At 37.8% G+C, this 22,436-nt stretch overlaps 1 protein-coding gene across 1 annotated transcript in view; it reads left to right on the forward strand.

Annotated features, from left to right (window-relative positions):
* The first annotated feature begins 4,888 nt into the window (after positions 1–4,888).
* PSMA3 (proteasome 20S subunit alpha 3) overlaps positions 4,889–22,436 on the forward strand; it is a 41,069-nt gene continuing 23,521 nt past the window's right edge. The window contains exons 1-3 of the mRNA XM_001369061.4: positions 4,889–5,119; positions 12,469–12,551; positions 20,221–20,344. Of these exons, the coding sequence (XP_001369098.1) occupies positions 5,099–5,119; positions 12,469–12,551; positions 20,221–20,344 (228 nt within the window). The 5' untranslated portion in view covers positions 4,889–5,098. The remainder of the gene's footprint in view (positions 5,120–12,468; positions 12,552–20,220; positions 20,345–22,436) is intronic.

A 22,436-nucleotide genomic window follows, 5' to 3' on the forward strand; every position in this document is an offset into this window, starting at 1 on the left:
AATAACCTGTTTGTCTCTGGGTAATCGCCCTGCCCCTTTTACTAATCGATAGATGTTAGCTGGCCCCGCACCAACTAAGGTTCCCCTAAAATGAGAGAATTTCGAGCCCGTGTCTTAAAAGTGTAACAGCTCTCTCTGCTTATTGCGGAGCGACCAATGAACGGTTCATTTTACCTGAGGCTTTTGGTCGTCCTCCGTTGCTCGTACTTGGGGGAGGGGAGTCTTTGAGCCCACCCCTAGGCTCGGGGAGTGGAAATATTGGCTAGGTTTAGTTTCCTCCATAGCACCAAGCAGCTTGGAAATTGGCTGTCTGTGAACCTGGTCTTTGAGTTTAACTGCATGCATCAGATCTTCCCACATTTGCTTTCTAATTACTCGGATAGAGACTCTTTTTGATCACTGTAGCACATCCGCTTCTACTTGCACAGTTCGGTTTTTGTCTACCTTCTCTCCTTAATTCACCAAGATCCCAAACAGCTTACTCCTCATCCGTAGTATCTCCTAGCAGGGGACCCAACAGAAGCAATAAACTATACCAAACTGCAGGAGCAGTCTGCAAGACTTTCCCCCTTTATTTCTACAGTGGATGTTGTAGCGTCCGGACCCGAAAATCGGCATACATAGCCTCTCATTCCCAGTTCCCTCAATATTTGTTGAAATTCTTTTATTGCTCTCCAACTCCTAGGCTTCCCTGGACGATCTCTCTCATTTGGTCACGCATCCCGACAACCCAGAATAATCCAATCTAAAAAGGAGTTGGTGGTTTGTGTGTCTGGCGCCATGGAGGCGCTGTTGTAGGGTGGAGAGGGAAAGTGGCGTTATTTTCTCAGCCTCTCTACCCATGACTGAGATACCTTCCTGTCCTGAATCCCACAGCTGCACCGCCTCAGCCGGGATACTCTCTCTCGCCCTTTGCTGGAATTTTGATGCTTTATTTAATTCGATGGGGGGAGGGGGGGGGGGAAGGGTTCTTCTGCTATTGTCGGAAGCCCCTTGAATTTTTTAGTAATTTTTGGTTGAGTGTTTACATCATGCATACGTTCTTCTTCCTCCTCATAGTCCTAAACCACCACTTCGATTTCATCCCCCGAGTTTTCCTCAGTCTCGCCGTCTTCTCATCCAAACCTAAGCGTCCCAAAAGTTAACATTTCTACTTGCGCTGAGCTGAAGTCCGGACAGTTTTCCCCTTAACCATTCTCCATGTGAATTTATTGTAACATTGATTTCTTTTTCAATTTTGAGTTCCAAAATCTCTCACCCATTGAGAAGACAAGCAATATGATTTCAATTGTCTATGTAAAATCATGCAAAATATATTTCCCTATTCAAATAAGTTTTATATATTTGACAGGACTTCTGAAAAAGTGATGGTCATTAACAGGGATGTGTGGGAATCAGTTCCTACCTGCTCCAAAGAGCCTATTGTTAAAAATTCAGCAGGAGCATTTACACTTCTGAAATCAGCACACCCTACAAATTAGGGCTTGATGTTTCTTAATTGTCTAGTCTTAAAGAAGTAATGGAGAAAACATCAATGATACAGATTAAACTTTTTTTTTATTTGGTCATTTCCAAACATTATTCATTGGAAACAAATATCATTTTCTTTTCTTCCCTCCCCACCCTCCCATTTCTCCCATAGCCCACACGCAATTCCACCGGGTGTCACATGTGTTCTTGATTCAAACCCATTTCCATGTTGTTATTTGCATTAGAGTGTTCATTCAGAGTCTCTCCTCAGTCATATTTCCACCCCTGTAGTCAAGCAGTTGCTTTTCATCGGTGTTTTTACTCCCACAGTTTATCTTCTGCTTGTGGATAGTGTTTTTTAGATCCCTGCAGATGGTTCAGGGACACTGCATTGCCACTAATGGAGAAGTCCATTACCTTTGATTGTACCACAATGTATCAGTCTCTGTGTACAATGTTTTCCTGGTTCTGCTCCTTTCGCTCTGCATCACTTCCTGGAGGTTGTTCCAGTCTCCATGGAATTCCTCCATTTTATTATTCCTTTTTGCACAATAGTATTCCATCACCAACATATACCACAATTTGTTCAGCCATTCCCCAATTGAAGGGCATCCCCTCATTTTCCAATTTTTGGCTACCACAGAGTGCAGCTATGAATATTCTTGTACAAGTCTTTTCCCTTATTATCTTTTTGGGGTACAAACCCAGCAGTGCTATGGCTGGATCAAAGGGCAGACAGTTTTTTATCGCCCTTTGGGCATAGTTCCAAATTGCCCTCCAGAATGGTTGGATCAGTTCACAACTCCAGCAGCAATGAATTAATAGCCCTACTTTGCCACATCCCCTCCAGCATTCATTACTTTCCATAGCTGTTATGTTAGCCAATCTGCTAGGTGTGAGGTGATACCTCAGAGTTGTTCTGATTATAAGAGATGAAGAACACTTTTTCATGTGCTTATTAATAGTTTTGATTTGTTTGGCTGAGAACTGCCTGTTCATGTCCCTTGCCCATTTATCAATTGGAGAATGGCTTGACTTTTTGTTCAATTGATTTAACTCTTTGTAAATTTTTTTTTTTTTAGAACCCTTACCTTCTGTCTTGGAGTCAATACTGTGTATTGGCACCAAGGCAGAAGAGTGGCAAGGGCTAGGCAATGGGGGTTAAGTGACTTGCCCAGGGTCACACAGCTAGGAAGTGTCTGAGGTCAGATTTGAACCTAGGACCTCCCGTCTCTAGGCCTGACTCTCAATCCACTGAGCCACCCAGCTGCCCCCTAACTCTTTGTAAATTTGAGTAATTAAACCTTTGTCAGAGGTTTTTATGAAGATTGTTTCCCAATTTGTTGCTACCCTTCTGATTTTAGTTACATTGGTTTTGTTTGTACAAAACCTTTTTAATTTGATGTAGTCAAAATTATTTATTTTGCATTTTGTGACTCTTTCTAAGTCTTACTTGGTTTTAAAATCTTTCCCTTCCCAAAGGTCTGACAGGTATACTATTCTGTGTTCACCTAATTTACTTATAGTTTCCTTCTTTATGTTCAAGTCATTCACCCATTCTGAATTTATCTTGGTGTAGGGTGTGAGGTGTTGATCCAAACCTAATCTTTCCCACACTGTCTTCCAATTTTCCCAGCAGTTTTTATCAAATAATGGATTTTTGTCCCAAAAGCTGGGGTCTTTGGGTTTGCCATAAACTGTCTTGCTGAGATCATTTACTCCCCGAATCTATTCCACTGATCCTCCTTTCTGTCTCCTAGCCAGTACCAAATTGTTTTGATAACCACTGCTTTATAGTATAGTTTGAGATCTGGGATTGCAAGTCCTCCTTCCTTTGCATTTTTTTTCATGATTTCCCTGGATATCCTTGATCTTTTGTTCTTCCAAATGAACTTAGTTATGGTTTTTTCTAATTCAGTAAAGAAGTTTTTTGGTAGTTCAATGGGTATGGCACTAAATAAGTAAATTAATTTGGGTAGGATTGTCATTTTTATTATGTTAGCTCATCCCACCCATGAGCAATCAATGTTTTTCCAATTGTTTAGATCTAGTTTTAGCTGTGTGGAAAGTGTTTTGTAGTTGTGTTCATATAATTCCTGTGTTTGTCTCGGCAGATAGATTCCTAAGTATTTTATATTGTCTAGGGTGATTTTGAATGGTATTTCGCTTTCTAATTCTTGCTGCTGAAATGGGTTAGAGATATATAGAAATGCTGATGACTTATGTGGGTTTATTTTGTATCCTGCAACTTTGCTAAAGTTGTTGATTATTTCGAGTAACTTTTTGGTTGATTCTCTAGGATTCCTTAAGTAAACCATCATATCATCTGCAAAGAATGATCAGATTAAACTTTTAAGTTTGACCTGTGTATGTTCTTCTTTGGGTGAACTGGTTGTTAAATATTTACCAGAACACTGGTAATAGTCTCTTGGTGACTTGTGCGGTTTCATCTATGGTGTATAGATGAGTGTGCACAAAGACACTTGTGTGTGAAGATTTAAGTGGAAAAGTCAGTGCACAGAAACAGTCCCACTCTCTTGGAGTTGGAAGCCTGGGTCCAGTGGCATGAAAAGTTGTTACACCTGGAGACTTCCTCAGCTGCATTAGATGGCAGTGTTGTCCTTTGTGCTCCAACATGTCCTGAGCACTCCACAGTGCTTTGCTGCGTTGCCATCTCAGCCGTTGAATCTTCTTATTGGTTTCTTCCGCCTGTTCTGCTGAAACAGTCTTCACATGCTGGGTGAGCAAAGCCCTGGTTCACCAGAGGTCGACAACGACTCGATGGCTACCCTCATAAGGTTTAGCTGGCCTGTCGAAGCCTTTGCCCAGGGTGTGGCCGCTGCCACATGCTAGCAGCTACTAGGAGCCACAAGTGAGGGCTGGGTGTCAGGTGAGGGTCAGAGGCTGGAGAGCTGCCCTAGGAGAGCAGGACAACCCCTCCATACCAAAGGTATTACTCCTCCCTGAGCACCCCATATACCCCTACCAGAACACTACTGGTTACATATTATGGTCAGGGAATTTATAGACTCTTACACACACACATATGTATTTGTGTGCATGCATGTATGTGACACACATCAGTCTTCACACAAGACATAGTCTAGTGTCACTGTCCCATTGCCCAAATGCTTATATTGGATGGTCCATAACTCTGAATCAGCGTGTTATTTACGATTACTTTCTGGCCAGTCTGAAATTCTTTCCACGGCTTAGCAATTTCTGCTGGAATCTTCTCTTCTCAAGGTGCAATTTCCTTACAGATAAACTGGGAAAGTAGACAGGGAGTGAGTGGGGGAAGGGAGCCTCAAAACACAACTTTACTGTAGACAAGAAGACAAAAAGAACCGCGCATGCTCCGTCTACCTCTTGCTAGGTGCCGGGGTCCTTTTACGTCATATCCTCCTTTCCCCACTCTCAACGCCACACCAGTTGTGCGCACGCGTACTACTTGCCACCGCCCCTAACCCACGCAGCCTCTGGCATCGAGGGTTCAGCAGCTGGAGGCTATTGGTTGAAATTCGGGCCAATGACAGGAGGTTTTGTTCGTTTGCGCCTGTCTGTGGGCTGACGAGCGGCGCTTTAGGCCTTGAAAGAGTCCTGCACTCTCTGTGGTGGTTTAGGCGCCATGAGCTCCATCGGGACTGGGGTAAGTCTTGTTTTCTAAACGCAGCTCAGGGGAACAGTATCGAGGAGGAAGCTAAGGCATTTCCCGCCCTAGCGTGGGCCTCTCTGCCTTCCCCACTGTGTTTGTGGCGTTTACGGCCCTGCCAGCCGGCTTATTTGAGAAAGACCACCTCCCCCCATCCCCTAGGCCCTGCGCTTGGGTAGCCTCCACAGAACATGACCAAGAGGCCTGAGCCCTAGGAAACCGCGCCGCGGGAGCATGGCGTCCCCGGCGACCCAGCATACGCCGAGTGTATGGGGCCTTCCTCGGTTTGCCGAGTCATTTTCTTTAGCCGGCTGAGGAAACCGAAAGTAACGAACTACCGCGCCAAGGGCAGTTGGCGAATTGATGGGGAAGGGAGAAAGAAGGGTTGAGCACGTCTGGGGATTTCCCCCTTCCCAAACCAAGAGGGTGGTGGAATCCTAGATCTTGTGTAACCCGAGAAATCTGGACTGAAGAGATCTAAATATTCGCTGTAGTGCTGAGTCACGAGGCTCCTTACGTGGAACTCTACATTTCCTCTGCATCTTTTCCAAAAGGATAAGAAAAAACCAAACAGGCTCTTGAGGCATCAAAAATTCCTGTCCTTGTGTCCGAAGTCTGAAAGAAGATAATTAGGAAAAGATAAATCTGATTTAGTGCTGTGTGTGTTTTTTTTTCTGTTATGCTATCCAAGACCTCCCACCCCTCCCCGTTTATATGTTGCATGAAAGACAGTATTTGCAGTTTTAAAAGTCAAGTTCTGAATTTCCCTTTCCCTTTCTTCTTCTTGGCAGTTAGGTCTTAATATATATTTTAAATCAATGTCAAGTAATTAAGTGTTTCCGTTTCTATTGGGAACATTATTTAGCTTCAGTTTACCAGCTAAACTGTCTATACCTCTGCAAACTCCTTTTGATGTATGCAATTGTTAAACTGAGGTCCATATATCCCTAATGTTTAAAATTTGCAAGAGTCCCTGGAATAAGTCTTAAGTTAAGGCCTGTTTTAAAAAAAATTTCATATGTATGAAAGTAGGTGAAAATGTATTTCAGTTATATGAGGAAAAGTTAATTGTGAGTTTTTCATGGAAAATTCTAACACCACATAATACTTCACACTTGCCACTTTAATTTTTTTCCTAACCCTTACATTCCCTCTTAGAATTAATACTGTGTATTGGTTCTAAGCGATTCTAAGGCTGAAGAGTGGTAAGGGCTAAGCAGTGAGGGTTAAGTGACTTGCCCAGGGTCACACAGCCAGGCAGTGTCTGAGGTAAGATTTGAACCTAGGACCTCCTGTCTCTAGGCCTAGCTCTCAATCAACTGAGCAACCTAACTGCCCCCACCACTTTAATTTTTACAAGATGCACTCAACATCATCCCAGATGGTTAATATTGATTGCAAGTATCATTCCTACATTTTGAGATGCTAATAATGCCCAAGGTCATTACAATGTAGGCCTTTCTTGACCTACCAGCCAGCATTATTTTGGTTTTGCCACATTGCTTCTCTTATCCTTTTCATAGGACTTTAATTTCCACTGTTAACACCCCTATTTTTTCCAGTCCCTTACACATGTTGCTACTAAATTCATCTTGTTAAAAAAGTACTGTCCTGTGCATTGCCCAAAATTGTTGGCCCCCGATATGTGAGGCAAGGACATTTACAAAGTGAATTCTGTGTATGTCAATGAAATACAATATTACTTAGACCCTGGTCTCCAGGTTTTTGCATCCTATTGGGTATGAACATTTTTGAAGATAAGTATACACAAGGCAACTGTTGAAATGTGTCAGTGATCAGTGATTCTAGAAGGTGGAGATGAAGAAGAATAGCATTCTAGGAACAGGGGGGACTAGTGCAAAAGGCATGGTAAGAGATAGAATGTTGTATTTAGGAAATAGCAAGAGGGTAGTTCGATTAGAATGTTTGTGTATGAGAAGTGTTATGAAATCATGATATGATAGGTTTGATAGCTAAATTGTAGACAACTTTAAATGCCATATAGGAGTTTGTATTTGGAGTTTGGAGAGCAAAAAAAAAATGATTTGATCAGACCTGTGCTTTAGGAATATCAGCTTTTCAGATATGGGAGGGTGGATTGTAGATGTCAGAGCCAGAAGCCAGGTAGGGAGACCAAATAGGAGAATATCGCTATTGTCCAGGGAAAGAGGTGATGGATTAGGACCTGAACTAGGGTCACTGTCACAGTCTTAGATTTAGAGCTGGAAGGAACTTTAATCAATCAGCTGGTCCAACTCCCTTGTTTTACAGATGAGGTTCAAAGAAAAGTCATTCAGGCAATAATAACTAGCATTCATCTGTTGCTTTAACAATTGCAAAGTACTTCATATGTTATTTCATTTGATCAGCACAACAATACTGTGAGGTATATGCTGTTATCTGTTTTACCGATGAAGAAACTGAGATAGTTGACCCAGACTTGTTCAGCATTGCACAGTCACTAAGTCTTGTAGGCTAGATTTGAACTTCAGTCTTCCTGACTCCACCAAATCTAATGTGCTCTCCACTGTTACCTTATTAGTAATAAGGCATAGATATAAGTGAGATAGAGATAAAATTGACAAAACTTGGTAACTTATGAATTGAAGGGAGATGAGAGAGAGATATTTGGTGTCTTTAAGGTTTCATTGACCTTTCTGTATCAGTCGTCTGTTATACTCCCTTGTCCTAGATCTAGGAATTCTACCTCATAATCCCTGTGATACAGTCTTTTAAATATCTTACCTTAACTGCAGATTCAGGGACTAATCCTTTTCCTCTTTCCCATCTTTCCATTATATCCTTTTTAAATCTCCCACTTACAGAAATGTGGCTTTCTTCTGAAGAAATGTCTTATTAGTTCCTTTCCACTCCCTCTAATACTGGTTCTTTTTTTCTTGTTACTTGATGTACCAGGGCCAGAAGAAGTTAGCATACTTCTTATTTTCTACTGTCACTATCAGATCTTCCTTTGTGCCATCATCACTTGTAACTTATATATATTTTTTAAACCCTTACCTTCCATCTTGGAATCAATACTAAGTATTGGTTCCAAGGCAGAAAAGTGGTATGGGCTAGGCAATAGAGGTTAAGTGACTTGCCCAGGGTCACACAGCTGGGAAGTGTCTGAGGTCAGATTTGAACCTAGGACCTCCCGTCTCTAGGCCTGGCTATCAATCCACTGAGCTACCCAGCTGCCCCTTTATACTTTTTTTGAAGTTTACTCCATCTTTGTACCTTAAACTGTATCATCTAAAACGGTTAATCTTAAATTCTTTAAATCCCTTCTGTGGAGGCACAGCCAAGTAGATGGAATAACAGAAAGCAGTACAGCAATATCCTACCCCATACTCCTCCAAACTTCTAGAAAATGAACCAGACCAAATCCTGATGGGAAAAGTGAAGAAAAGTCACAGTGATTCATTTTTCTATCTTAGTTTTGGCACAGAGAGACAGGTTTATGGACACTGAGGACTGGATTGGGCCAAGAACATGCATGCAGCAAATTGAACTTTCCATTGCCCAAATTGAGGCTGTGCAGCAGGGCAAGCAGAAGTCTCTCTAGACCCAAATTGGGGTACCTCCCTGGGACAGGTGCCATCTAGCAGCTGATAGACTGAGGAGGAGAAACCTTGACACTTCCTCACTTCAGTTCTAAGACTGCTACCAGCTGCCTCTTAACATTACAGCCCAAATCCAGAATTTCCAGGTCAAAGAAAAAATACTGTAAGCAGTCATATCACCCTCTGCTTCACTCTTAAATTTCATTCTCCTTACCACAGCTTCCAGTCCTTTCATCCCTCTCTCTGTCTCCACTACACTAGCCTTAATTTCTTTCTCTCAGTCTTGACCCTATATAGTTAACCAATTCATCCAGGCACTATCTTCCACTCTTCCCTCCTTTGTTCTCTTTTGTGCTCTACCAATCCTCAGTTTTGGGTAATTCCACTGCATGCTTTCTGTTCCTACTCCTGAACTTCCAGGCACTGCTAGAAGTAGTTCCATAACTCCTTTCAATACATCATTATAAATTCTTATTTCCAAATTTCAGTTGGATCCTCAGTGAATGAAAAAGCATTTTTTTATGCCCTTACATTGTGCATAGCACTTTGCCATGTGTAGGGGATCCTGATAGAACAGAAACAGTCCTTGTTTTGAAAGAATTTAAAGGGGAGCAGCTAGGTGGCTCAAGTCAGGCCAGATTGGGAGGGCCTTGGATCATGGCCTAAGATACTGCCTAGCTTTGTGACCTTGGGCAATTCACTTAACTCCTGTTGCCTAACCCTTACCACTCTTCTCCCTTAGAGCCAATACATAGTATAGATTCCAAGATGGAAGGGAGGTGGGGTGGGGGGAGGGGGGAGAGAGAGATAAAGGGATCTCAACACTGAGAGGTTTAGTTGTAAATCAGATGGAAAGGTTCAGGAAAGGAAAGGTTAGCAAAAGCAAATAATAAAATGTCACTTTCATCAATAAAACCAAATTATTTTCTCTTGATGAACCATTTGATAATGCCAAGGCTTTTGGTGGCGAGAACTTTCTTTTCCATATTTCAGTAGCTGTGGAGATAGCTATTGCAGCACCTTCAGTAATATAAGAAGTTGTGCTGGAGTTAGGGTGGGTGGCCCAACCCTAATTTCTGTTCTGTCATTGCTATAGTAATACTTTTATTTTTCCCTGACTTACTATCATGTTCTCTGAAGCAGTTTTTCCAACCTTTTCAAGCTCCCTTCCCCCTTCTCTCAGCACATAACCTCGATTTCTAACTTTACATAGGAAAATCAAAGCTATCTCTTGACCTTTTCTTCATCTTTCCTATCTTAAAATCTTTCTAAAACTTTGTTTCTTAACAAACTTTCTTTTGATTCGGTCTTAGAAGAAGAGATCCTTTCCCTCTTAGAGCCAATCCTTCTGGTCATTGGCGTCCTTGATCATATCCCTTTCTGGCTCATCTTGGGGCTTGACTTCCTTAAACAGACATACTTTCTCTTTTATTTTTAGTCTATCTTGGTCTCCTTGCTAGTTGCATTCAGGTCTTTCCCATCCTTAAAAAAAATATCTCTCTTTAATACTATCAGCCTTTCAGATTCATCCTATCTCTTCCTCTTTATTGCCAAAATCGTAAAAAACTCAAATCCCTGCAACTGCATATTGACTTGTTAATATTATCTGGGTTTTGTTGTTAAACATTTCCAGTTACATTTTAATCTGGTTGTGGCCTGAGTTTGATACCTTTAATCTAAACTGCTTTTATTTCATCATTACCTATTCCCTTTTCAACAATTTTTCTAGGTTCTGATCCTGCTGCTCAATTGAAACCCCTTAAAGGTCGCTTTATCATTCCCATACTCTTTTCTTAGTTCTCATTTTCCTAGAACTTTTTGCAGCTTTTCACACAGTTAATTACTCTTTTTCTGAATATTCCATCATCTCTTGGCTTCTGGGACAATGGTCTATCTTGTTCTTCCTACTTCACCATTACTTAAGTCACCTTGCTAATCTGGATCCTGTTCTCAACCCTTAACTCTTCCAAGACTGTACTGATCTCTTCTCTTTCATCTACTCCTTCCAGTCCAATTTTTTCTATGCAGACTCTCAAATACACAAATTCAACATTTCTCCTTAACTTCATCTAATTTGGCATGTTTGGTTGTTAGACAGTCCCACCTGCATAATGTCATCACTTGAAACTCAATCTGTTAAAAATGAAATTCATCACCTTTCTTTGGAAGCAAAGAGTAGTGCCCTATATGTTCATTCTTATTCTCCCTCTCCCCACTCTTTCTCCCTTTCTTAATTTCTTTTTTAACTAGCCTCCATTTCAGTGTTAATAGCAGTCAGGTTCACTCCCCTTTATTAAAGGTTTCCCTTATCCTAATTCTTTTTTAATTTATTTTTATTTTATTATTATTTTTTTAAACTCTTACCTTCCGTCGTGGAGTCAATACTGTGTATTGGCTCCAAGGCAGAAGAGTGGTAAGGGCTAGGCTTGCCCAGGGTCACACAGCCGAGACGGACCTCCCTTCTTTAGGCCTGACTCTCTATCCACTGAGCCACTCAGCTGCCCTCTCCCCCCTTATCCTAATTCTTATGCAAAACAAACCATGGAGGAAAAGACTCTGCAAAGTCCCTAAGGCAGCTACTGATTTATAGGCTACTTGTCTGTAGAAAATATATGAATAGGTTATTTGGCTGATATATTTTCTTTTGCAAGCTAATTGACATGCTCATCCAACTGTTTTTGTTATGACACTCAAACCACGTCCCCTTCTTCCCCAAAAACAAAATTTTTATTTCTTTTGAAGGAACCACTATCTTCCAAGCCAATTATACTCTTTTTGTTCACTTCTCATAACCAATTAATTGCTAAGCCCCATTGATTTCTACCTCTTTCAGCCCTTTCTTTCCAACTTTAGGATGACCATCACCCTATCAGAACTTCTTCTTTCTTCTCCTAACCAGTGGCTTTTTCCCAGTCTCTCTCCTCCCAGTCTATATTCTACCTAGCTAGCAGAATAATCTCTAAAAAATTAAGTTTATTTAATAATTGGATTATTACTATAGCAATAAATAATAAATTAATAATTGGAATATTTTTCCATGGTTACATGATTCATGTTCTTTCCCTCCTCTCCTTCCATCCCCCTCCAATAGCCAGCAAACAATTCTACTGGATTTTACATGTGTCATTGATCAAGACCTATTTCTATATTATTACTATTTACTAGAGTGATTGTTTAGAGTCTACATCCCCAATACTATCTCCATCAAACCATGCAATCAAGCAAATGTTTTTCTGCTCCCACAAATCTTTCTCTAGAAAGAATAATTTTTTAAGGGCCTGCTCTGACCATGCCACTCACTCCACTGCTCTAAAACTTTTGATGATTCCTTGTTTCCTTTTAAGTTAAAATACAGACTCCTTAATCCTGGTATTTAATGCCCTTATTATGGTTACAAATTACCTCTCCAGCATTACCTTATGCTATTTCTCCCAGCATTTTGTGTGATGGCTAAAGTGAACTACTAATTTTTCCCAAATACCATCTCCCACCTGTGTATTTATACAAGTTATTCCTCATCTCTAAAATGTATTCCTGCCTAATATTTGCTATTTAGATACCATATCTTCTCTTAAAGTCTAGGGTCACCTAGTGCACTGTGTGTCTCCTCTATCGCCTCCCCTTTAATCTTTTACCTTGTATTTACTTAACAGTGTACATGTTTGTATTTTATCCTCCATTGAAATGTAAGTTTCCCAAGTTCACCATTTGTTATATATTTAGCAATACCAAAGATGCATTGTTGGTGCAACAAGCTTATTTTTACTTCCTTTTTTGTCTTAGTATGATCTGTCAGCCTCAACTTTCTCTCCTGATGGAAGAGTTTTTCAAGTTGAATATGCTATGAAAGCCGTGGAAAATAGTAGGTAAGGAAAATATTTTACTTGTAGAAGGAATTTGTATGCAGATTGTGTCAACTGTCAAACACTGTCTTGTGATTTTGAGATACCATTTTCTTGGTTTTGAGGGATTTTGGAAGTTTGATATTTTGTTTCTAAATTCATTCTGGGAACACTGTTTCTTTTACTATTTACTAATTTCTTCTAACTGTGTCATTTTGTAGTTTACCTTCAAAGATCAGAGTGGGAAACAGTCTTTATGGAGGAGAAATGCACTTTTTAAAAATAGAATTTCCTTTTAATATGAATTTGATAAGTACTTGTAAAAAATGAACATTTCTTTATGTAAACAATATGGTTTTATTTGAAACAATTGACTTTTATATATTTTTAAGAGTATATTAATACAGTAGTAAAAACTGCATTTATGTCCTTTCCTGAACTTAATTGTATATTTTTTGTGTGCATTTTTATAAATGTTTAATTGATGTTTTTTTCTGTCTCACTTTTGCTATTCCCTTACTCACTCCCTCTCAAATAGAAGTAAGCAGGTAGACCCTAAATCTTTAATGCTGTGTGACCATCTATTTTTAACATTTAATGTAGCTTCTAAGCCATTCATATTCATAACCTCCAAGTTACCTTGAGCCCTTTCTGATCCCTCACTTTTCACTTCAACTAATTGCTAAGTCCTGTTAATTTTACCGTTATAACATCTCTTGTTCCCCCTTTTTTTCACAGCTAGGACTATCCCTCATTCTTTTAGATTAATGGTGCTAAACTCAGATCTCTGAGGTTTATATTACATACAAATTAACATTATGTTGCATTGCATTTTTATTTTGTTAAACTTTCCCAATAACATTTTAATTCTTATAGCATAGGATATGACATTTTTGTTTTTTGGGCCATTAGTCTCCCTGACTCCTAATCTCTCTCCTCTCAGACTATTTTCTACCTACACCTAGCAAAATAATTTTAAAAGAGTTACAGGTCTAATCTGACAATCAATCATTAATGTTTATTAAGGGCATATGCTAAATTGGACATGATGGTAGGGAGTTACCAAGTGTAAAAATTAAAGTGCAATAATAAAAATATTATGTTTTCAGGAATTTATTAGTGATCATTATAAATAAAGGAATAAAAAGGTAACAAAATAAAAACACCATGTACCCATGGCTAATCAGCCTGTTCAAAATCCCTGCTTACCACCACAGTTGCTGACAGGAAGCAAAGAGCAGGACCAGCAACCCATTGCCTAATATCCCTTGTCTCCAGGAAGTCAGTGGGCTCCTGGGAAATGTAGTTTTTAGAGTAACAGATTTCTAATTATACACAATACAAATTGAGTCAGACATTTCCCTTGGAAGAGCTTACAAAAGGGATTTGGAGGAAGAGGAGAGAGATAACATCTGTATGTATATACAGAATAAATGGAAAAAATAGGCTTTTGGAGAAAGCATTAGCAGCAAGGAAGATCAAGTAAAGCTTAATGTATTAAGTGACACTTGAGCTGGGGCCTTGACTGGAGATTTCTAGAGCCAGAAATAATTAAGGACAACATTCTAGACATTCAACAAAGGCACAGAGATGAGAGAGATGGAGTATTTGTGTGAGCAACAGTAAGAATATGAGTGGAAATAACATAATAAGACTATAAAGATGGGGTGGTGCCAGGTTGTGAAGAGCTTTAAATTTTGAGGGAGTTTATATTTGATCTTAGGTAAAGAAATAGGGAACTTTTGGAGTTTGTGTAAGGGAATGACATCATATCTGTGCTTTTAAGGAAAATTACTCGACAACTATGTGGAAGACAGGTTGGGGTGTGGAGAGACGAGGTAAGGAGACCAGTTAGTAAGCAATTGCAGCAATATGAGAGATGGTGAGAATCTGAACTCAGTAATAGTTGTGTGAGTTTAGAGATATTTTAGGACAACTGTTACGGAGTTGGAAGTGACAAGATTTGGCAACTGATTGTTATGTGGTATGAGTGGGGAGTAGAGGTTGAAAGTGTTGGTGATTAGAAGAATGGTGGTGCTCTTGACTGAAATAGAGATATTCAGAGTGTTGGGTTGGGGACAGGACAGGAATGAGTTCTGTTTTAGGACATTTTGAATTTGAGATTCCTATGGGATGTTCAGTTTGAAATGTCCTACGGTATTGTATAAGAAGGTACTGGGGAGAAAGATAATGGCTAGATAGCTTTATGAATCATCTGCTTGTCCCAGGGCAGAGCCTTGGGGATAACTACAGTTAGAAATGAACTATAGAAGATGATCTCTTGAAAGAGACTGAAAAGGAATAGAAGAGAACCAAGGCAGAGTAATATTACAAAAACCTGGGGAGAAGTGGTCACCTGGGGAGGAGAGATGAAGAAAGATGAGGATGAGGAAAGTCCTTTGTATTTGGTGGTTAAGAAATTGTTAACTTTGGAGGCAGCTGGGTAGCTCAGTGTGTTGAGAGTTAGGCCTAGAGACGGGAGGTCCTAGGTTCAAATCTGACCTCAGACACTTCCCAGTTGTGTGACCCTGGGCAAGTCACTTGACCCCCATTGCCTAGCCCTTACCACTCTTCTGCCTTGGAGCCAATACACAGTATTGACTCCAAGACGGAAGGTAAGGGTTTAAAAAAAAAAAAAGAAATTGTTAACTTTGGGGAAAATGAGTTTATACAATTGAATGAAAAGAGAATGAAGAAGTTCAGCTTAGGAGAATTAGCATTTTTATTATTTTAAAAGTACTTCTTTACTACAATCCTTGTAGTAGAAATAAAACTTAATAATTTAAAACTGGCAGTGGAGTAGGCTAGCCTATAAGATAATGCATTCCCCATCATTAGAGATCATCAAACAGAAACTAGATGGCCATTGGTGATAGATATGATAGAAAGCTATTGGTTAGACAAAGGACTTTTTAGACTCCTTCCAAATCTGAAGTTCTGATTGTTTTCTAGTTTTGCAGATACAGAAACAGGGTTCAGTAGGCCTAATTGTAATAAAATAGCTGTAACTTGTTCATGTTGATGCTAGAACTTTTGACTTCAAACTTACTATTCACCACCTGTATTCATATGCTCCCCTTAATGATGGGATACTTAGAAAAACAAAAGTTGTTGTGGAAACTTGCATGCCCTGTGTCCCACTCATCTTTTTTTTTTTTTACCATAGAGGCCCTGAAGTTACCAGTTTCAGATTACTTTTGAAAGAGACAAATGTTTGAAATTGACTGGTTGTTTTCTTAGGTTCTTAATTTCAAAGAGTAAGTAATAAAGACATTTTATAGTCTCTCTAATAATTTTAACAGCCAAATTTTCCTGTTATGGAGATGATATTGGTACCATTTCTTTCGAAGTCATGTGAAGTAGCACCATATCATGCTTTGTCTGATAGTCACATCTGATAAAAGATATCTATAAAAATGAAACTTTGGTATTCCCTAATGTCCTAGACAAATTATTGATAGAATTGGCAACATTAAGCAGTATTTTTTTACTGAAGAAATTTCACAGTAGTATTTTTTGTAAGTTCTTATAATCATTTCATAAAGTGCTTTGGAATTAATTGGATTTGGAGAACTCAACCCATTTAGATTCCTTCCTAATGATTATCACCTCCCCATCTCCCCATCTACATCATATATTACTATATTTCAGGCAAACTAACTATTTCAGTTGAATTTTCTATTTGACAATTTGGAATAAAAAGAATTAAGGAGCCAAAGTTTTGTATGAGATCCCAAATCTAGACTAGTCTTAAAAGCTACAATTTTTAACCTTGAAATAGTATAGTTAGTGCTTTATTTTGACTGATAATATTGTTTTCACATAATAAGAAAATAGCTCTACTGCATAGTGCACTTAAAAATTGTGTGTATAAATTGTATAAATTGAACTTTTCCCATGGACATAATGAACTGCTTTTTGGGGGGTTCTATTTTTATCTATTCTCATTTTAAAAGAAATCTTAGAGCTAAAACTTTTTTTTTATAATGTAACTCCTTAAATCAGTCATTGTATCTAAAATAGACTGTGCCTCAGAGAAGTAAAAAGTTAAAGGAGTGAAAAAAATTTTTTTTCTGAAGGTAGATATGGGTCTTATATTACATCTTGCTACTGAGAAAGATCTTAAGGCCTCAGGGATTGAGAGAGGCAAAAGGAAAATAGTCTTTCTCTTTCACTGACAGGAAGAGAAAAAGAGGGAGTGGGGTCTGTATGTTTTGGGGAGGAGGGAGAAGATGTGGGGTAATACTTAATTTCAGGTTTATTTGATTTTGATAGTATAATCTTGCTGGAAAAATTAAGATATTCTATCAGTCAAAAAGTGCTTTGGTTTGAGTTTTGATTTTTAAAAAGATATTCCTATATACCCATGTTGGGTAGAATATAGAATAAAGAATAAATGATATTTGCTGAAAGGAATAATCAACTGGCACAACACAATATGACAAGAATTCATGAGGTTTGGAGTGGTCAGAAAAGCCTTCATGGTGTCAGTGGAGCTTTAAAATAGAGTCTGGAAAAAGAGAATTAATGTTTGGCTGAGTGGAAGAGAGGAAACTGTACTAGGAACATAGAGATGGGGATAAGCATAATGTGTTTGACAGTGAAAAAACTCCCTTGACTGGGATTGAAAGATGAAGGTTGACATAGACATTCAATGGCTTCTCTTTTTACTATTTTATATCTCACTTTGTGATCTCATCAATTCCCATAGATTCAGTTATCATCTTTATGCAGATGATCCCTAGATATTTATAGTCAATCCTAGGCTCTTAAGCTACAGTCATGAATCTCCAACTCCCTTTAGACATCTCTAACTGAATGGCTAGAAATTCAACATGTCTAAAATAGAATTTATCTTTTCCCCCAAACCCTCTGCTTTGTAAAACTTCACATTATTGTTGAGGGAACTATCATCCTCCCAGTCACCAAAGCTTGCAACCTCAGTATCATCCATGATACCTCATTGTCATTTATTCCACATGTCTATTTTATTGTAAAAACTAACTTCACTCATAACACCCTGGTTCATCACCTCTCATCTAGACGATATTAGAAGTTACCTAATTGTTCTTCCTACCACAGGTCTCTCCCTACCACACAACTCCCATCTAATTTCTACTCAGCTGCCAAAATGGTTTTCCTAAAGTATGGGTCTGACCACATCAAACCCGTCTTCCCTTCCTTCTCCCCCCCCACCCCACTCCCCCATCTCAGTAAAATTCAGTGGTTCCTTATTACCTCCAGGAGCAAATGTAAGTCTTCTGTTTGGCATTTAAAGTTTGGTTTCTTACTTATCCAGTCTTACATTTTATCCTCATCTGTGCATTCTATGATCCAGCAACACTGGCCTATTTTCTGTTCTCACACTATATTCCTATTTTCTATCTCCTCTTTGTATGTATTGACCTCTATTCCTATAATGCTTTCCCTTTTCATTTCAACCTCTTAACTTCCCTGGCTTCATTCAAGACAGATCAAATTCTACTTTCTGTAGGAGACCTTTCCTGGTCCCCTCAGTTGCTAGGACTTTTTCCCTTTGAGATTACCTTCCATCTATTCTGTTTATATTTTGTATGTCATATTATTTACAAGTTGTCTTTTCCTTATTAGACTATGAGCTTTTTGAGAGCAGAGACTATTTTTTGGCCTTTCTTTGTATCCCCAGAACTTTGCATGGTCTTTATACATAGGATATATTTAATTCATGCTTATTGAGTGACCATTTTATATATAACATACACAATAGCTTCTAATAGCTAATAAATATAGTGTTTATTATGTACTAGGCACTGTGCTAGGTGCTTTACAATTATCATTTCATTTGATCATCCCAACAACCTTGCAAGGTAGGTGCTATTATTATCCCTCTTTTAAAGAGGGGGAAATTGAGCCAAATGGGTTAAGTGACTTGCCAAGGATTACACAAGAAAGGCCAGATTTGTCTTAGGTATTCCTGATTATAGATGTTTTTTAAGCATCTACTATGTGCACAGGACTATACTAGATACTGGAGAAACCTACCAAAATAATTTTAGACATGATTATTATTGTGTATATTAAAATTTAATCTATATATATAGTATTGAAATAGATTTGAAGCCTTTAAGAGAGATAAAACAGTTTTATATTTCTTATGGTAAGAAATCTTTATGGGAGTTTTTTAATAAAGGAACTAGCTGATGAAAGGGGTATTTGGGAGAACATATTGAAAAACTGGTCAGGAGCAGGGGTAGAAGTCTAGTCTAGTTAGCAAAACCAGTTTTGAAGCTGTTAAAAATAGAACTAGTTGACAGTGGAGACCATGAAAAACAGGTCTTATGAAAGACATTTCAAGGGAATAATTGATAGGACTTGTAATTGATTATGAGGAATAAAGGAATAAGTCAAAGATACATTCTAAGATTAAAGACTCTAAGATTAAAGGCTAAATTATGTGATACTATTGGCAGAATTAGAGAAGTTGGAGAACTAAGTAGTTTTGGGTAGGAAGTGATTTTATTTTGGATATATTGTCATTTCCTCAGACATAAGCAGCTGCATTAGATGTTTGTTACCAGGATAATTCAGTAATTTTCATAAAGTATTATAACATTTAAAGGATAGTTCATTCATCCTTCATAAAGGATATTATTATTATTATCTTGAAATTTTTATTTAATTAGTCAATTTAGAACATTATTCCTTGGTTACAAGAATCATATTCTTTCCTTTCCCTCCCCCCCACTCCTTCCTATAGCCAAAGCGCAATTCCACTGGGTTTTACATGTGTCCTTGATCAAATAAAGGATATTATTTTTAAAAAATTCATTCTGGTTTGACTTAGAGATACTAGTTGAATGTCATATAATTTACAATCTATTCAAAGAAAAGCACTTTTTCCTTCACAGTATACTTATATAGTCAAATATTGATTATTTTGTATTTAACTTTTTTCTCTCCCAGTAATGAAAAGAGGTGTAGAATTGACGTAGACAAAGGTGGTATTATTATTATTAGTTATTGTTATAGCTAAATTTATACCGTGCTTTATGGGTTGTAAAACACTTTATGTATCTTAAATTATTTGATTTTCAGAACCCTGTGAGGTAGGTGCTGTTATCATCCCCATTTTGCAAATAAGGAATCTGAGGCTGAGAGAAGTTAAGTGACTTGCTCAGGTCACAGAATTAGGGTCTAAGGCATGATTTATATTCAGGTCTTCCAAGTCCAGCACTCCCTATAATACACCATCATAATACCCCTATAATACACAATTTCCAGGTTCTGTTCTTATCATTACTTTAGCATAAAGGTCTGAAAAAACTTAGTGTGTGCAATTTACCCTGCACTCCTTGCTTCATAAAATATTTGCTTATGATGATTTTGCAGCTACAATGTATTTTATGGTTACAAATGTTACAAATTTTCATTATTCATCCAGTATTTATTAAGTGCCTATTGTTTGCCAGACTGGGGATACAAAGACAAAAATAAGGGATTACCATATAGGTCATCATGAACTATTCTCCAATTTTTGGAGGAGGCAGATTGGTTAATTTGGAAAGAAGTGTATTTGAGTTGCAGATAATCCTAATATGTTTTAAAGTACTTTGTAAGTTAAGCCATATATTGATTGAATTTTTAAATATAAGGAATGTGAACTGCTCCCCTTTCAGTTAAAAAAATTAATCCCCCCCCCCCCCACTTGTTTCAGTACAGCTATTGGAATCAGATGTAAAGATGGTGTCGTCTTTGGTGTAGAAAAGTTAGTCCTTTCTAAACTTTATGAAGAAGGTTCTAACAAACGGCTCTTTAATGTTGATCGACACGTTGGAATGGTAAGATAACATTCCTCCCTTGTAGGTAACTTTCTTTGAAATAATTGAATTTACTGAGATGTGCTTTTCTGAACTAAACAGACTACACTAAAAATTCAGACTTACAACAACTTGAGGGGGCACCTAGGTGGCTCAGTGGATTGAGTCAGACCCAGAGCTGAGAGGTCCTGGGTTCAAATATGGCCTCAGACACTTCCCAGCCCTTACTGCTCTTCTGCCTTGGAACCAATACCTAGTATTGATTCCAAGATGTTAACGTAAGTGTTAAAAACAACAACTTGAAACATTGGGCATGATTCTAAACTTGGAAAGTGAAAAATAGCCATGAAATGGCAATCCTGAATAGTGAGCCACAATGAAAATGACAAGATGAGCTAAAAATTCCTCAGATAAACTGGATTGGTTGGTTTGCCAGTCAGAAACCAGTACACATTCAGTGGCTATTGATAAGTATGAAGGCTAAAGGAAAAACAAAAATGTTGAATAGCAAAAGTGATAATTTATCAGAAATATTTTGTCATTGAATGGACAAAGAAGCCAGACACCCTGATGGTTAGATAAAGGCTAAGAGACAGAGATAATTTGAGCATTGGAAGACAAAGCTATTTAGAACTCAGTATACTCTTAAGAGGATCAGTGTGCTAATGTATCAGACATGTCATCTATAGGATACTTGTGAATTGAGGTCAGAAGGTAGAGGAAGAAGGCAGGTAGTGAAAAAACAAGTAAAATGTTATTTACTCTCTTTGCATTAGGATATTATTCAAGTAGGGGCACATGGCAGAGATTACCAAGTTACACAAGTTAGCAGTAGTACATAAGCTAGTAGAAATAAGGTTAAAGTGTAAGCTGTCCAAAAACATAAATTCTAAACTTTTGCTAATAAAAATATTAGGCTACCTGTTTAGTTGGGCTCAGTGATAGCTGAGAAGTAAAAAAAAATGTAATAAGGAAAGTGTATTTTCTTCAACATTTCATTGATACTAGTTTTGATATAACTGATGGAAAAACAATTGGCAAATCATGAAATTGTAGAAGAATTTTGATCTTTTTTTACAAAGTTCTGAGCACAAAAGTTCCTAAACAATTTGATAATTAAATTATAGTTATGTTATTAAACATTACATATATTGTAAATATATTATTAAACATAATTACTTAATTAAAATACAATAAATTTAAAGAAAAATCAAATAGAGGAGTGTTCTTTACCATTTCAAATACTGTGCTAGTATTTTTCAAGGAGACCTTACTCCAAAGTCTACAAAATTTTGATATGAGCCGGTTTCCAATTTAGCATAGCTAACCTTAGTTCTAAACAAATAAAGGACAAAATGAATGTTCTTATTTGCTAATGTTATATGTAGTCTCCCATAAAGTAAAGCTTTGATGATTGGAAAATATAATCCTAGAACTTTCAAAGGTGTCACATGATTATCTGATGCATAATTATAACAACTCTTCACATAGCCATTTAAGATTCTTATAAAGTCTACTCCACACCACATATGTGTGTGTGTACCTATGAGGTAGGTATTATAAAATGGGAAATATTTTTTGGCTCATTTTATAGCTCAAAGGTAAAATTTACTCATCAGCTACATGGCTTCTAAGTATTAGACACTGGTCTAATTAATTCACATCTAGCATGCTTATGTATATATAGAGAAAGTCCATCCCTTATTGATTATACTATCTTCTTGTGGCTTCATTGAAGGTCACTTTAGAAGCGTAGGCATAGATAGCAAAGTGGTAATATTAGGTAATTTTATAACTCAGTTTGTGGTGGTCCTTATTGAATCTTCCATATTTTTTCCTTCTATAAAGATCATTTTGGGACTATAGCCTTAGTTGGAAATAACAAAGCTGTTTTATCTTCCTTACACTAACGATTTATGAGAAAATTAATCATGTAGCTACTAGATAAGGCATTTTATATTAAATATGTAGTTTTAAGTGTTGCCTAGAATTCTCTTAAGATGTTAATTTAAATAAAGGTTTGTTGAACATTTTAGCCTAGTGTCATGTTTGCAAAAATGTTATTTCCTCATTTAAGAATTTGTAGACTTTAGAGTCAAGCCTCCTTGAAAAA

The sequence above is a fragment of the Monodelphis domestica genome, chromosome 1, assembly GCF_027887165.1.
Source record: "Monodelphis domestica isolate mMonDom1 chromosome 1, mMonDom1.pri, whole genome shotgun sequence".
In the NCBI taxonomy this organism is placed as follows: domain Eukaryota; kingdom Metazoa; phylum Chordata; class Mammalia; order Didelphimorphia; family Didelphidae; genus Monodelphis; species Monodelphis domestica.